This window comes from Meles meles, chromosome 7 (genome assembly GCF_922984935.1).
Source record: "Meles meles chromosome 7, mMelMel3.1 paternal haplotype, whole genome shotgun sequence".
NCBI lineage: Eukaryota > Metazoa > Chordata > Mammalia > Carnivora > Mustelidae > Meles > Meles meles.
In genome coordinates, this window is record NC_060072.1 from 96,931,850 (window position 1) to 96,947,445 (window position 15,596).

At 56.9% G+C, this 15,596-nt stretch overlaps 1 protein-coding gene across 1 annotated transcript in view; it reads left to right on the forward strand.

The window, feature by feature from the left end:
* The window catches only part of LRP1 (LDL receptor related protein 1), a 79,674-nt gene that overhangs the window by 30,358 nt on the left and 33,720 nt on the right, over nt 1-15,596 (forward strand). Inside the window, exons 13-26 of the mRNA XM_046013760.1 lie at nt 7-229; nt 1,586-1,787; nt 2,054-2,179; nt 4,362-4,502; nt 4,624-4,749; nt 5,439-5,555; nt 5,971-6,051; nt 7,656-7,823; nt 10,805-10,987; nt 11,423-11,623; nt 12,819-13,064; nt 13,277-13,474; nt 14,699-14,903; nt 15,086-15,250. Coding sequence (XP_045869716.1) covers nt 7-229; nt 1,586-1,787; nt 2,054-2,179; nt 4,362-4,502; nt 4,624-4,749; nt 5,439-5,555; nt 5,971-6,051; nt 7,656-7,823; nt 10,805-10,987; nt 11,423-11,623; nt 12,819-13,064; nt 13,277-13,474; nt 14,699-14,903; nt 15,086-15,250 — 2,382 coding nt within the window. The remainder of the gene's footprint in view (nt 1-6; nt 230-1,585; nt 1,788-2,053; nt 2,180-4,361; nt 4,503-4,623; nt 4,750-5,438; nt 5,556-5,970; nt 6,052-7,655; nt 7,824-10,804; nt 10,988-11,422; nt 11,624-12,818; nt 13,065-13,276; nt 13,475-14,698; nt 14,904-15,085; nt 15,251-15,596) is intronic.

A 15,596-nucleotide genomic window follows, 5' to 3' on the forward strand; every position in this document is an offset into this window, starting at 1 on the left:
CCACAGGTGGATGTACTGGACAGACTGGGAGGAGGACCCCAAGGACAGTCGGCGAGGGCGGCTAGAGAGGGCCTGGATGGACGGCTCACACCGAGACATCTTTGTCACCTCCAAGACAGTGCTTTGGCCCAATGGGCTGAGCCTGGACATCCCAGCAGGACGCCTCTACTGGGTGGATGCTTTCTATGACCGCATCGAGACCATACTTCTCAATGGCACAGACCGGAAGGTGGGCGGGCACGCACCTGTGTGCGGGTGTTCATGTGTGCGTCGCTAGCCCACGTTTGTGTGTGGATGGGGCTTTTTCTTTTTTTTTTTTTTAAGATTTTATTTGAGAGAGAACGAGCAGGGCTGGGGGCAGAGGGAGAGGGAGAGGGAGAGGCAGAAGCAGTCTCCCCGCTGAGCAGGGAGCCTGATGCAGGACTCGATCCCAGGACCCTGGGATCATGACCAGAGCTGAAGGCAGACACTTAACTGACTGAGCCAGCCAGTCGCCCCTGGATGGGGCTTTTTGTGTGTGACTGCGTGGGCGTCTCTGTGTCCAGGCCCATGGGCTTCATGCGTGCTCACCTATGTGTCTGTGGGCGTGCGCCTCCCTGTACTGTGTGTGGTACGTGTCAGATCATCCGAAGAGTGCCTCTGTCAGAGTGTGGGGCTGCATGTTGTCTGCGGACTCGAGCACTCGTGTGCGTACCTGAGCACACAGCGCGTGTGCACCTCTGCACATTTGTGCACGTACACACAGCACATTTTGGCATGTGCCTGCCATGTCAGCCTCCGCCCATGTGCAGGACGGCTGGAGATGCCACGGACACACGCTTTGTCCCTGGTGCGGCCGTAGGCTTCTGAGTCGCATGCCTATTTAGGCATGGGGACTGAGCCCTTTCCTGGTAGATAAGGCCCTTGGTGACCTGGCCCCTGACTCTCTCTGGGGTCCTATTCCTCTCCCTGTTCCCTGTACCCCGAGATCTGAGCAAACGACACTCGACTGCTCAGAACTCCCGGCGCACAGTGTACACAGTGCGGCCCCCTGTGCTGTTGCCAATGTAGTTTTCTGCCTCCACCCCCCTCCTCCTCCCTGTCCCACTGCTCAGGACCCACCTTCCCCTGGTTCTTGTCTCCAGACCCCCCTCCAACCTGGACTACCGTGTGCACCCTCCATGGGACAACAGTGATTTCACAGCAGGGGCTGTGTCTTTCATACCACAGCTCGGCCCTTAATAGATCCTGGCAAGTGTTTGTTGACTGAAGAAATGAATGGATGGATTCTGGCTATGGGCTAAGGACTGTGTGTGTATGTGTGTGTGCGCGTGCACATACACGCATGTTGGGGGATATGAACGAAGATGAATGTATCCAAGGGAGGGTAGTGTGGACAAGTTCCACATCAGCATCCCTCTGTGCCCAGGGTCCAGCACCTCACTGTGTGCCAAACTGTTACCCTCAGGGTCACCCAGGCTAACGGGGGAAACAAGACCCACCCCCAGGATATGGACATGTAAATGAATAAAACCGTAACCTCCCGGCCCTTCCTCAGGCACCCCATTTGTCCTCAGCTCCTCGGTAACCCCCCCTCCATTCTTAGATTGTATACGAGGGTCCTGAGCTGAACCATGCCTTTGGCCTGTGTCACCATGGCAACTACCTCTTCTGGACCGAGTACCGGAGTGGCAGTGTTTACCGCTTAGAACGGGGCACAGACGGTGCGCCCCCCACCGTGACCCTTCTGCGCAGCGAGCGGCCTCCCATCTTTGAAATCCGCATGTATGATGCCCAGCAGCAGCAAGGTACCCTCTGGGGCTTGGGCCAGAGATGGGGTGGGACCTGGGTAGGGGGTGAGGCTACTCAGGGGTGAAGGGACTCCCCAGGGATCGTAGGCTCTGATTTTTGAGGCCCTTGGAGAAGAGTTTGACTGTCTTCCCCGTCTCCCTCCCTGTCCCATGCTTCCATGTCCTCTTCTTCAACATGATTATCATCCTGTCGCCACTGCCTCCCTTTCTGACTCCCCACTTGAATGTGACTTCTCCCTGTCCCCTCGGCCGTGCCTTTGCAGTGGGGACCAACAAATGCCGCGTGAACAACGGTGGCTGCAGCAGCCTGTGCCTGGCAACCCCTGGGAGTCGCCAGTGTGCGTGCGCCGAGGACCAGGTGCTGGACACAGATGGTGTCACCTGCTTGGGTATGAGGGGCCCAGCCAGGGTGGGAGGCCTGGGAGCAGTCCTCAGCAGGAGGGGGCCGAAGGGTCCAGTCAGAGATGAAAGAGGCAAAGAGGGCCCTGTGGGGACATCAGGAGGCAAGGGATGAGTGAGGGAAGACCTTGGGGGCTGGGGGGGTGGTTAGGGAGGATCAGGGATGGGGGGAATTTGGGAGAACACAAAGATGAGGGGAAACTGAGTGATGATTGGGACAGCTTTGGAAAGAGGAACACATTCCTTTACATTCGTCTTCCCTTGATCAAAGTAATATAACAACAGCTCTAAATACTGGAAATGAGAGAAGGGTAAAAAAGCCCAAATTCCCCCAACAGACACCAACCCGTGTATTGTTAGCAGTGTGGCAAGTGAACAGCGTCTCTCTATAGCCAGCTGGGCTCCGAGGCTGCGTTTACGTAGCTGAGATCGCACGACACGTTAAGTGCCTTCCACCCTCTTGGACTCGTACATGTCACAGCATTTTCTGTGTCATTGTTGCATTATTTGAAACAGGCTCTTCTTAGATCAAAGTAGGTCGTGCTTGTTGTAAAAGAAAGAAATAAATGAACAGTATAGAAAAACACAAGGAGAAAGTACAAGTCACCCCAAATACCAGCCCCCATGGATGTCACTGTTAACATTTGGGGGGTCACCCTTCCACACACTTCTCTCCGCATTTACCTTTACTTAAACAGAATCGCGATCTGCCGACTGTTCTGTTCTCTGCTTTTTGCCACCCGACAGTGGGTCATAGATACGTCAGCAGAATTTTTAATGACTGAAATATATTTCATTAGTAAATGTTCCCTTATTTTCTCCACCATTTCTCCCCACTCCAGGATGATCAGATTGTTTCTTTCGGTAGAGTCACAGCTAACATTGATTTCTTGAGCACAAATAGGTATCGAGACAGGGTTGTAAGCACTTCCCATGCAGTAACTTGTTTACTCTTTAAAATATTCCTGTAGGGAGCGTGTATTTGATTATCCCCAGTATACAGATGAAGAAATTGAGGCCCGAAGTCCAAATAGCGATTTGAACCCAGGAAGTTGGACCCAGAACCTGGTGTTTTTTTTTTCATCACTTGCTCCACTATTTCCCACACCTTCTTGCCTTCCCATATGCTGCATGGTTACCTTAAGATAGAATCCCAGAAATTATAATGAGTCATTGGGACCTTAGCAGATAGCTAAGAAGGAGAGACTGAGGTCAGGTGGAAGGCAACAGCATTGGCAGAGAGGGAAACTGAGTGGCCAGGGTGATGGAGTGATCCACACTGACACTGAAGTCCCCACAAATTAGAGCAGGAGAGAACTGTGGGAAAGTGACACCAAGCCAGGAGCTAAAACCCTTAAGATGCCCACGAGTGTCCTGGGGCCCCGTGGAAGCAGAACTTGGTGTAGTTGAATAGCAAGAAAGTCAGCGCTGATTTTTCAGGAAGGAGAGAATTGTCGGGAAGCAGTAGCGAGGAACAAGGTGACACATACCAGGTCTCGGTGGTCCAGGGCCACAAGAGACAGGAGGCACCCACAGGACACACAGAAGTTTCAGGGCTTAGAGCGGGGATGAGCGAGGGGTGGGTCGGAAAGACATCCAGCAGAGCTCAGCATGCAGGGTCAAGGGCCGACATGGGGGTGCTGGACTTCTTGATGTTACCCTTGCAAATGCAGACCAAGGACATGGTGATTTCCCCGCTGGGAGCTCAAGGCAGACAGGGGTGGTGAGGTGGAAGTGTTGGGGGCAGGAGGGCGCAGCCCTCAGAGTTCTGGGCCCCGTGTTCACTGCCGGTGGGGGCAGTGCCTCTGTGAAAGAAAATGCCAGGGACCAGGATGGGGACCTCCGGGTCCCAGAGGTGACTGCCAGGAGTGGTCTTCTCAGGAGGGACAAAAGTAGTGGGGAGGGGCTGGAGGCTCCAGGCCCTCTTGGAAGCAGGTAGTTTCAGGTCGTGCGGAAGTACTGGAAGTGTTCAAGTAAACGTCACCCCTGTGGCTTGAGAAAGAGCTGCGGTTTCCATCCAGATTATTTGGTCGTGAAGAATGACACCCTAGGGAAAATGACTCTCAGGATATTATTTAAAATGCGACAGCAGACGAGCGTAGTGCAGATAGGGGAGCACCTGTCCCAGGAGCTGGATCTGACTCTCCCCCCACACCCTTGTGGTGCCCGCAGCGAACCCATCCTACGTGCCCCCACCCCAGTGCCAGCCGGGCGAGTTCGCCTGCGCCAACAGCCGCTGCATCCAGGAGCGGTGGAAGTGCGACGGGGACAACGACTGCCTGGACAACAGCGATGAGGCCCCGGCCCTCTGCCGTGAGTCCTCGACCCAACCCCGAACCCCCCCCCCCAAGGCAGGGTGGGGGGATGGCAGGGTCGCCGGTGGGGCGAGCTGGGCCCCGCCCACTCACGGAGCCCGGGCCTCTTTGCTCCCCAGATCAGCACACCTGCCCCTCCGACCGCTTCAAGTGTGAGAATAACCGGTGCATCCCCAACCGCTGGCTCTGCGACGGGGACAACGACTGTGGGAACAGTGAAGACGAGTCCAACGCCACTTGCTCAGGTGTGGGGTCGGGATGGACCGCACCGGGCGCCCCTCAGGCAGGGAGGGGGAGGTGAGGGCAGGGGCGGCCGGACCCGGGAGACAGAGTTACCTCCGCCAGGAGAGGAGTGCGGGTTGTTAGGGCTGAGGGGCGGGGCAGCGAGCAGGAGGAGAGGAGTGCCTTCCCGGTGCCCAGAAGAGTGGGGTTGGCTCTGAGGACTGAGCTTGTGGGGAACAGAGCATAGCTTCCGATTGGAGACAGAAGCAAGGAGGGTGGATCTTCTGGGAGGACACCAGAGACCCCTTGAGAAATGGGGTGAAGCAGATGGGGTGTCAGACCACATGGTTGGGTTTTTAAGTTTTTATTTCATTTATTTGAGAGAGAGAAAGAGCAAGTGTGAGCGAGTGGAGGGGCAGAGGGAAAGGGCAAGGGAAGGAGAGAATCCAACGCCGACTCTGTGCTCAGCACGGAGCCCAACCTGGGGCTCGATCCCACAACCCTGAGATCATGACCTGAGCCACAACCAAGATTCTGACACTTAACGACCCAGCCACCCAGGCGCCCCACGTACTGATGGTTCTGAGCTTCTCTAAGACAAATGGTTTTGAGACCCTTGGGAAGACTTCCGGATAGGCAGTGGATGGTAGGAAAGAAGAGGAAATGGAAAGGGGGACAGGACTATGAACAATTGCACCCACCCTGTCCCTAGCTCGCACCTGCCCACCCAACCAGTTCTCCTGCGCCAGTGGCCGCTGCATCCCCATCTCCTGGACGTGTGATCTGGACGATGACTGTGGGGACCGCTCCGATGAGTCCGCCTCGTGTGGTAAGAGGAGCAGCAGGGAAGCTAGGCTGGCACAGGGAAGGGGGAGCACAGGAGAATGTGCCTGGGGGCAGGCGTGGGTGCTGGAGGGCCCCTGAACCTTAGTCCCTGGGGGGCCATGAGCAAGTTACTGCATCTCCGTGGCCTCTGTGAGTTTTGTCTGCAAAACGGGGATAATCACTGTGCTGACGTGGGGATTCATCATGCATGAAAAGCACTCAGCGAGTGGTTGGTAACTAGAAGCTTGAAAAAGGGAAGCTCAGAAGGATGGGGATGAACGAGCAGGCCTTTAGGCTAAGCCCCTGCCGCTTCCCACTGCTGACTGGCCAGCCTGTGCCTGCTGGTTCCAGGAGGGACCCCACAGCCACCTGCTGGGGGCCATGGTGCTGTATATTCAGCTGTTCCTTTTCCCTGACAGCCTACCCCACCTGCTTCCCCCTGACTCAGTTTACCTGCAACAATGGCAGATGCATCAACATCAATTGGAGATGTGACAATGGTAAGAGCTCGCCTCCCTTAACCTGCCCTGATTCCTAGGAAAGCTAGAAGCCACAGCCAGGTCCTGGGTGGGAGACAAAGGGGTCTTGGAATCAAGCTGGGGCCTCCTCCCAGTTCACTAAAGCCCCACTGGGTTGGTTGGGAGTGGTGAGTCCACGCCAGAAATCCCATGGGGGAAACCAGTACGGACCGAGGGGAGACCCTCCTGGTTGCCCATTAGCACCCAGGGCCTGAGCGGCCCATTCTCTGGTAGAGGATTGGGGACTGGGGAGAAATGAGCGAGAAAGGCTGGAGGGGCAGAGCAAGGGGAGCCCAGTGCCCCGTTCCCTTCTCCCTGCAAACCTCAGCTCCTGAGGTCCTTGCTGCACCCTCCAGGCTCTGGCTTCAGGCTCGGGAGCCCAACTGGCGGTCAGCCACGGACTACGTGATGTCAGTCCTGAGCCACGGGGGCCAGTGGATCGTCATGTGTGTGCCGTGTCGCGGCTCTGGTGGCGTCTGTGTGTTGTGACATGTTGTACCAGTGGCTCCAGCCCTGGCTGATTGTGAGAGGATGTATGGGGCCAACGCCACGTTGCCCCTCATCTGTGCTGTGTCTCGCGTGCCAATGGTTGCCCTGGCGGTTTCTGTGTTTCAGAGAAGGATTGTGGGGACGGCTCTGACGAAAAGACCTGTCCTGAGCCTGCCGGTCAGTGCATAGAAGCACATGCACCATCACCCCAGGGCCCCGGCTGGCCTCGGGCCGCCTCTCAGGACCCCTCAGCAGCTCCACTCTCCAGAGACCTCCTAGGACACGAAGGGAAAGAGATAGGGAGAGGAGGTGACAGAGAGAGAAAGACAGCAGAAGGGCAAGAAGCAGAGAGGGCAGAGGAGAGGAGGTGACAGAGGTGGGGACAAGAAGAGCAAGACACAGAGGGCAGGACAGACAAACAAACCCAGCTGGAAAAGGGGCAGGGACACACCCCACGGGGGAAAGCCATACCCGGTCCTTCCAAGTGTCCTGGAAACGTGGAGGAAAGTCCTATAGCCCCCACCCACCAGGCCTCAAAAGCAGGACATTCATTCAGTCACCCTCAGACACCTTCCAGAAGTGGCCCCCAACCCTCCCAGCTGCAGGCAGTACCCCCCCCCCCCATCCATGAGCAGGGCTCCGAGAGCCTGGGCTCCACCAGTGCCCAAGCTCAGGGCGGGGCGGGGGGGACTGATTAGTCCCCTCCCTCCCAAGCAGGGCGCCTTACCTACTCTCCACCCACCTTACTCCCTCCCAAACCAGAGAAGCCTCTGCCTTTCCCCCAAAGCAAGCTGACCCCTGTTCCCACACCCTGCCGAAAGGAGAAAGGGAAAGGAGGGTGTCCAGTCCCCCACCCACCGCCTTCCGAGACTCCGGGAAGGGCTGTCAAGCCCCCGCCACTTCTCCCCACCCCCCACGTGGGCCATGGTGCATGCTGCAGTCTATGCAGTTTCTGTGTCTTTTCTGTTTGTTATTTTCTCAGTGGGGGCGTGGGGAGGTGGGAATGGGGCGGTGGGTGTGGGGGCCCCAAGCTGGGGTCACAGATGAGGCAGCGGGCTGACCTGCTCCTCCCTTCTGCCATTCTTGCCTCCCCCCAGACAATGACTGTGGGGACAACAGTGACGAGGCCGGCTGCAGCCACTCCTGCTCCAGCACGCAGTTCAAGTGTAACAGTGGGCGCTGCATTCCCGAGCACTGGACCTGTGACGGGGACAATGACTGCGGGGACTACAGCGACGAGACCCACGCCAACTGCACCAACCAGGGTGAGAGCCTGGGGGCCGGCAGGTGCGGCGTGCCAGTCACACTCAGCCGTCCCTCCGTCCCCCTCCACCCCCCCCCCACTTTGTGTGCTGCAGCCATCTGGGAACCAGAGATAACCCAGACCCGGCTCTTATCCTCAGGAGCTGCCTGGCGTGAGGGCGGGAGGGAGATTGTCGACAAACCCTCGTCACACGCTGTTAAGATGACGGGCTTTGCAGCTGGGTGGCCTTGGGTTTGAGCTCCAGCTCGGCCACTTACTATCTGGGTGGCCTTGAGCAAGTTGCTTCATCCCTGTGGGCCTCTGTGAGTGTCATCTGCAAAGTGGGGATAATAATAGCACCCACATCACGGCGCTGATGTGGGGGTTCGCTGAGATCGTGCACAAAAAGCATTCAGCATACAGCCTGTGCTTGCAAGCTAGGAGCTTGAAAACAGCGATGCTGGGCGGGGTGGTGGGTGAGGGTGAATGAGCACAGTGGAGACCAAAGGAGAGAGGCATTGGCTCCATGAGGGTTCTCCGTGCCGAAACCTCCAGGGCCCAGTTAGGGGGCAGTGGGGACCAAGTGTTCTGGAAGGCACAGACCCTCTGAAGGAAGGTTTGTTTCTTGGCTCTGGCCCGTTGTTTCCATGGAAGACTGCAGACCCAGGGCGGTCCAGGCTTTAAGAGAAATCAGACAGGCAGAGTTCTGTGTGAAACCTGCCCATTTCCAAACACTGGTGTATTAGCTTCCTGTGTCTGCCACACCAGAGTACCACAGACTGAGCAGCTTAAACAGCAGACATTCATCGTGTCAGTTCTAGAAATTAGAAACCCAAGTCCACAACGTTGGCAGGGTTGGTTCCTTCTGAGGGCTGTGAGGGAGAATCCCTCCAGCTTGTGGTGTTTGCAGGCCATCTTTGGGATTCCTTGGCTTGTATCTCTGCCTTCATCCTCGTATGGCGTTCTCCCTGTGTGTATGCTTGTCTTTGTGTCCGGATTTCCTCTTTCTGTAAGGACACAGTCATATTGGATTAAGGCCTACCCCAGGGACTTCATCTTAACTTGATCGTTTGCAAAGACCTCTTTCCAAAGAAGATCACATTTGCACACCATGAGTTAGGACATCAGCATCTTTTTAGGGAACACAAATCAACCCATAACAACTGGCAATGGACTTTAAGTTTCAGAAATGCTGTAGGCCAAAATCTTTCTGCGGGCCTTATCTGGGTCCTGGACTTCCAGCTTCCAGCCTGTGCCCTATGTAGTGAAGGCACATCCAGTGAGAGCAGTATGGTCGCACAAGCTCCCACCAGGGGCCCAGGACTGAGACGGAGGGTAGGGAGGGTCACCTGAGGCCCAGGAAACAGCCACTGAGTCTCAAGGGCCATCTCAGAAGTATGAGTGGGACAGGTAATAGTGCCTTGGGATTCTGAGAAGGGTGTCCCCAGAGGCCTGCGGTGTGGCAGAGAAAGCACTCTGTCCCTCACCTACAAGCTGGGTGAACTTGGACAAGTCATTTCCTCTAAGCCTTGGCTTCCTGCTCCATGAAATGAGAGGGGATGTGGGGGTCCTGGCCCGGGGAAGCATGCATGTCATGACTAGTAGTGACTGTTAGTGGCGGTGGTGAGCTAAAGTGGTATGGGGCCATTTAGGATGATGTGGGGCCTGAACCGGGCCCTGATGAGGGCTTGGACAGTGGCCACATGGACAAGAGGGAGGGTCCTCAGATGGAAGGTGGGTAGGGGTGAAAACTTAGTAGCAAGATTTAGAGAGTGAAACTGGGCACTTCCGCCTCTGCCTATTGGGGCCACTCAGGCCGGAGGGGCCAGCCGGGAATGAAGCTGCGCCCAGAAGGGACAGATGACATCAGCAGGGGAAAGTCAGGCACTGGGACCCCTGAAGGACTTTGAAGCTGGAAGGTGACAAGATGGAGGAGGTGCTTTCAGAGGACAGTCCTAGAAGGGGTAGAAAGAGGTTCAGGGGCCCCCCGAGGAAGGAAGCTCAGCCCAGAGGCTGCTGCCGAGAGGCAGGCATTGAGATGAGAGCATTGACCGGATTGGTGGTGGGGCAACACGGAGGAGCAGGCAGCAGTGTGAAAGTGAGGTGGGGCTCCTGCCCTGTCAGCGGTGGGGGCCCTCTGGGTGCCACTCCCACTGCTTCCCGACCTCCTGAGTCAGACCTCGATCCAGCAGCCGGAGTACGCCTGCAACCCATGAGTCACACCACAGCCGGGCCCTGCCCTGAAGCCTGCACTCGCCCCCCACATGCTTGCACGGAGGCCCAGCCCCACTCCGCGGCCTGCAGGGCTCCCACCACCTCGCTGACCTGTGTTCCTGCTGCTCCTTTCCTGCAGCCGGACAGCCTCAAATACACCTTGGGCATTTTACTAATATGCCCACCTGGTCCCATCTCTGAGACTTTGCACCAGCTGTTCCCTCTGCCTGGGCTGCACCTCCCAGGATGCTCATGGCTCATGTCATTCAGGCCTCTGTTCAGACTTCTCCTGCTCAGAAGCCTTCCTTGGCCATCTTACCCAGTGCCATTGACACAGCTTCATCTCCATGGCTTTGATCGCTCCTCACTAGAACGTCAGCTTCGTGAGGGTAGACACTTGGTCTTGCTCACACCGGCACCAGGAACAGTGCCTGGCACACCAGAGGCACTTGATAAGTTTGTAGCCTTCCTGGGTAAAACGGAGGCTAGGTGAAGGGGGGGGTGGGTCTTTGAGCTCTGGCCTAGCAAATTGCTTAACTAATAGACCACTGGTGTGTAAAATAGGGAGATTCTTGACTAGCTAATTGCTGGGGTCCTGGGAGGTGTGACCTTCCTGCCTCCAAGTTAGCTTCTGAGAAGTGTCAGCCAGGCTTAGAGAACTCTCCATCCCTGCCTCAGCTCATAGCTCCAGACTGGGGAGAACAGGAGGGGGGTTGGGAAGGCAGACAGGAGAATGGCTGACCTAGAGCCCCTACCCCCCCCCCCACACCCCCCCTCTGTCCCCTGCAGCCACGAGGCCTCCTGGCGGCTGCCACAATGATGAGTTCCAGTGCCGGCTGGATAGTCTGTGCATCCCCCTACGGTGGCGCTGTGATGGAGATACTGACTGCATGGACTCCAGCGATGAAAAGAGCTGTGAGGGAGTGACCCACGTCTGTGACCCCAATGTCAAGTTTGGCTGCAAAGACTCTGGTAAAAAAAAAAAAGGATGGGCAGGAGCCTGGACTAGGGTGGTCTGGACAAGGGGAGACCATACTGAGAACAGGGGAGTGGCAAGGGAGACAGTGCTATGCTGGGGCGGGGTGGGGGGGGGGACTCTGGGAGGCAAAGGGCGGCATAGAAGCTCGTGGGTGACACCTGGGGGAAGTAGTGGAGGGTCCAGGGCCTGCGCTAAGGGCCCTGGGAACCAAAACCATCACTGTCAAAGTTGAGCTTCAGCACAACTCTTGCAGACTCTTGCTTTCTCTGTTGCCCATGTGAATCTGACAGAGAAGGCCTCAAGGTTCCTAGCGGACCCCAAGACATTACAATCATGGCCCTATTAGAGAAGCCCACTGGGTCTGGGAAGAAAGGCATGGAGAGCCCTCGTGCCCAGGCCTGGCCCCTCACACTATATCCATCCCTCAGCTCGATGCATCAGCAAAGCATGGGTATGTGATGGCGACAGTGATTGTGAAGATAACTCGGATGAGGAGAACTGTGAGTCCCTGGCCTGCAGGCCACCCTCGCACCCCTGTGCCAACAACACCTCAGTCTGCCTGCCGCTCGACAAGCTGTGTGATGGCAACGATGACTGTGGAGATGGCTCGGATGAGGGAGAGCTGTGCGGTGAGGCCCAGGCCTAGGAGAGGCCCCAGGATAGGAGTGGGGAGGGTGGCTGGGGAAGGAGCCTGGGCTGGGGCCAGCGCCGGAGCATGGAGCAGGACAAGCTCTGTGGGGAGAGGTCTCAGAGTGGGAAGAAGCAGCTCAGGCTACTGGGCAGGACATCCCCAGAGCAGTTACCAACAGCCTTTGTTGAGTTCAGACTCAGCTGGGCAAGAGGCTGAGCCGAGCATGCCACACTATTATAGCATATTAATCCCTCCAATGGCCCTGTGAGCAGATGGAACTATTGTTTCCATCTTACAGATGAGAAAACTGAGGTGGAAGGGTTAAATAACTGGTCTAAAGTCACATGGCTCCTAAACTGTTGTGGAGAGTGCCTAGTGCAACCCCTTCCTGCAGGCGTGGCTCCTCCCCCACACCCAGATTGGGGAACAGCACAGAGCTGCCTTTAAAAACGCAGACACCAAGATTGCGTGTTGATATGGTCAGGACAGCCTTCCCAGAGGAGGCAGAGATTTAACTGGGTTCCCGAAGATGATGCTTAGATCTTGCACAGTGAGAAAGTGTGGGGGGGGGGGGGCGAGGAGTCTGTGCATTCAAGGGTCAGAATAAATAGGGGTCAGGGAGGGCCATTTGGTGTGACGGGGGGATGAGGAGTGGAGCAGAGGCGCCTGTCTCCTCCGGGCAGGCAGGGTATCTGTTCCTGGGGGAGAGGAGTGGGAGAGGAGGCAGGCTGGGACTGGCCCGGAGAACTGCTGACGGGTCATCAGTCAGGGCTGGTGGATCTCAGGGTGTGTCAGAGAACCCGGCAGGACATTCCCACACCCCACCCCAGTTATGCCCAAGTCAGGGGAGACCAAGGAAAGGGCAGCCCCTCCAAGAGAGGCGAAAAGCTGCAACTCCCACCCGCCGTGGGCTCAAGAAGGGACAGGGAAACGGAGACCCCATGCTGCTGTGATGTGGGGGCGCTCCTCCTGGTCCTGGTGCTGGGTGCTGGGGTCCTAACCCTGGTCCTGAGGGAGCCTGGGAAGTGGTGCGGCAGAGACTTGGCCAGAAATGGAAAAGAAGGATGCCATGGGCAGGGAGCCAGGGTTCTGTCTGGGCCACCCAGGACTTGGGGCCCAGTCAGGCCATGGTCCTGCCTCGTCCCAGCTCCTGACCCTGACCCTGGTCCTGTCCCCTGCTGGCCACCCTGCAGACCAGTGCTCTCTGAATAACGGAGGCTGCAGCCACAACTGCTCGGTGGCACCTGGTGAAGGCATCGTGTGCTCGTGCCCGCTGGGCATGGAGCTGGGGCCCGACAACCACACCTGCCAGATCCAGAGCTACTGTGCCAAGCACCTCAAGTGCAGCCAGAAGTGCGACCAGAACAAGTTCAGCGTGAAGTGCTCCTGCTACGAGGGCTGGGTGCTGGAGCCCGATGGCGAGAGCTGCCGCAGCCTAGGTGACATGCGGGTGAAAGGTGGTGGGGCAGGCTGGGCAAGCTGGGGCAGGCCCCCGAGCCGCCGTTGGCTGGGTTTGGGCTGCCGGATGCCAAAGGCTGCGGTTTCCACCCGTGACCAGGCCCAGGGCCAGCGGGGACCCTGCCTGCTCCAGGACAGGGTGGCTCTGAGGCAGCAAGCCCTACGCTGACCCCTGTATTCCACCCCTCCCCAGACCCCTTCAAGCCATTCATAATCTTCTCCAACCGCCACGAGATCCGGCGCATCGACCTTCACAAAGGGGACTACAGCGTTCTGGTGCCTGGCCTGCGCAACACCATCGCCCTGGACTTCCACCTCAGCCAGAGCGCCCTCTACTGGACTGATGTGGTGGAGGACAAGATCTACCGTGGGAAGCTGCTGGACAATGGAGGTGACCGCCCCCTCCTGCTGACCCAGGACTGTCGCAGGTGGCCCACACACAGAAGGGGCACCTGGGGACTCAGAGCTGCAGACCCAGATCCAGGCCGAGGCCCTTAACTCCCCCATCCCCCACACTCTCATTAATTGGGTTAGATTTTGCTGTGGGTCTCAGTTCCTGACGCCCCGTAATTATCGTCAGCAGAGCCGGCAGCCTGATAATTAACAAAATGATCAGCCTTTCTTTGGAATGGACTGGAGCTCCCCAAATCCTTGAACAGCAAGCTTAAAAGGAAAAAGCCATTTAGGAGTGGGGTACCTGAATCCTCCCTTCTGTCCAAAGGCAGCCTGACCCATCACAGACTTCTCTCATTAGTAACACATGTACCAAGCACCTGTGTACACATGGGGCCTGGGGAGATAGCAGTGATCAGAGCAGGCCACGACGGCTGCCCTTGTGGAGCTTACACACCAGGGAAACATCAGATATGAGCAAAACAAACAAGTACAACGTGGAATATAGCAGAAGGGGATAATGCTGTGGGTATAAAGAAAGGAGGTGGGGGGCAGGTAGGGAGAACGGGGATTGACTGATTCTAAACTGGGTGGTCAAGGAAGGGCCCCTAAGAGGCAACATCTGAGCAAAAACTTGAAAGGAGCACATTTTACTAGAGGAGTTTGTATTGTTTTTGATAGAAAAAATGTTGGAGCCATTCTAAATGTTCATCAGCAAGGGGATGGCTAAGCAGATTATGATAATATTCACACTATGCAACAGTTAAAAAAATATATATGTCTGTTTGTATATATACATACATACATACATGTATACATACATATATGTGTGTGTGCGTGTGTATTCCCCCCCCCCGTGGAAAAATCTTCAAAGATACTTTATGAAGTGACTTCTAGAAAGTTCTCATATTGACTCTGTGTTTGCCCCCAAGGCCTCCACCCTCTACTCTGACCTCTTTCCATGGGTTAGCCCTTCAGAGAGCTGCCAGCAGAGGAAAGCTGTGACTTTCCCTTCTTCGGGGTTCTGGAAACTAGGCCTCTCCTCTCCTATTTGACTTCCTGGTGGGGTGGGGGATCTAGGTGAGGTGAGTGAGGGTGTCTGTGAACCCCAGGTGAAGCCGGGGTTTGTCAGACATATTGGCAGAGGTGTCAAGGCTGAGGGTGAGTCATCTAGGCTTCCTAGTCTACTGTGATTTCACCCTCATGACCTTCTCTTCACCAGCCCTGACCAGCTTCGAGGTGGTGATTCAGTACGGCCTGGCCACCCCCGAGGGTCTGGCTGTAGACTGGATTGCAGGCAATATCTACTGGGTGGAGAGTAACCTGGACCAGATTGAGGTGGCCAAGCTAGACGGGACCCTTCGGACCACCCTCCTGGCTGGTGACATTGAGCACCCGAGGGCAATCGCGCTAGATCCACGAGATGGGTAAGGACCCTGCCCAGCCCTGTTCTGGCCCCATGGTCTCCTCTGAAGCCTCATTCAGCCGAGTCGGGAACACTGGTCTCTTCAAAGGCTATTCACCCCCTCTGCCCTTTACCAAAGATCCTATAATAGCCCCACGCCAGGCCCTTGACCTTGGCACCCCTGACCCCCTCCCTCTTCCCCAGGATCCTGTTTTGGACAGACTGGGATGCCAGCCTGCCGCGCATTGAGGCCGCCTCCATGAGTGGAGCTGGGCGCCGCACCATCCACCGGGAGACGGGCTCAGGGGGCTGGCCCAACGGGCTCACCGTGGACTACCTAGAGAAGCGCATCCTCTGGATCGACGCCAGGTCAGCGCCCCCCACCACCATTCCAGAGGCTCCCATCTCTCCCCTCCCCTCCAGGGACAGGGTGGGGTTGGGAGCCTCAGGACTTGGTAGTGAAAAGGCCTGGGCAGCTGGAACCCGAACTGGGGCGGCCAGGGGCTGGGCCCAGTGGGGGGACTGAGATGATGGGTGAGGCCAGGCTGGGGGAGGAGGTGTGGGAAGAAGAGGCTGGAAGCAGGGCTGCACTGGGGGGCCTGGCCCAGGCGTGGGCAAGGCAGAAATGCAACCTCTTGCCCTCATTCACGGATCTGTGCCCTCTGCCGGTGGGCTTTATCTGCCCAGGGGAAGGGGTAACTTCTAATTGGTCTGC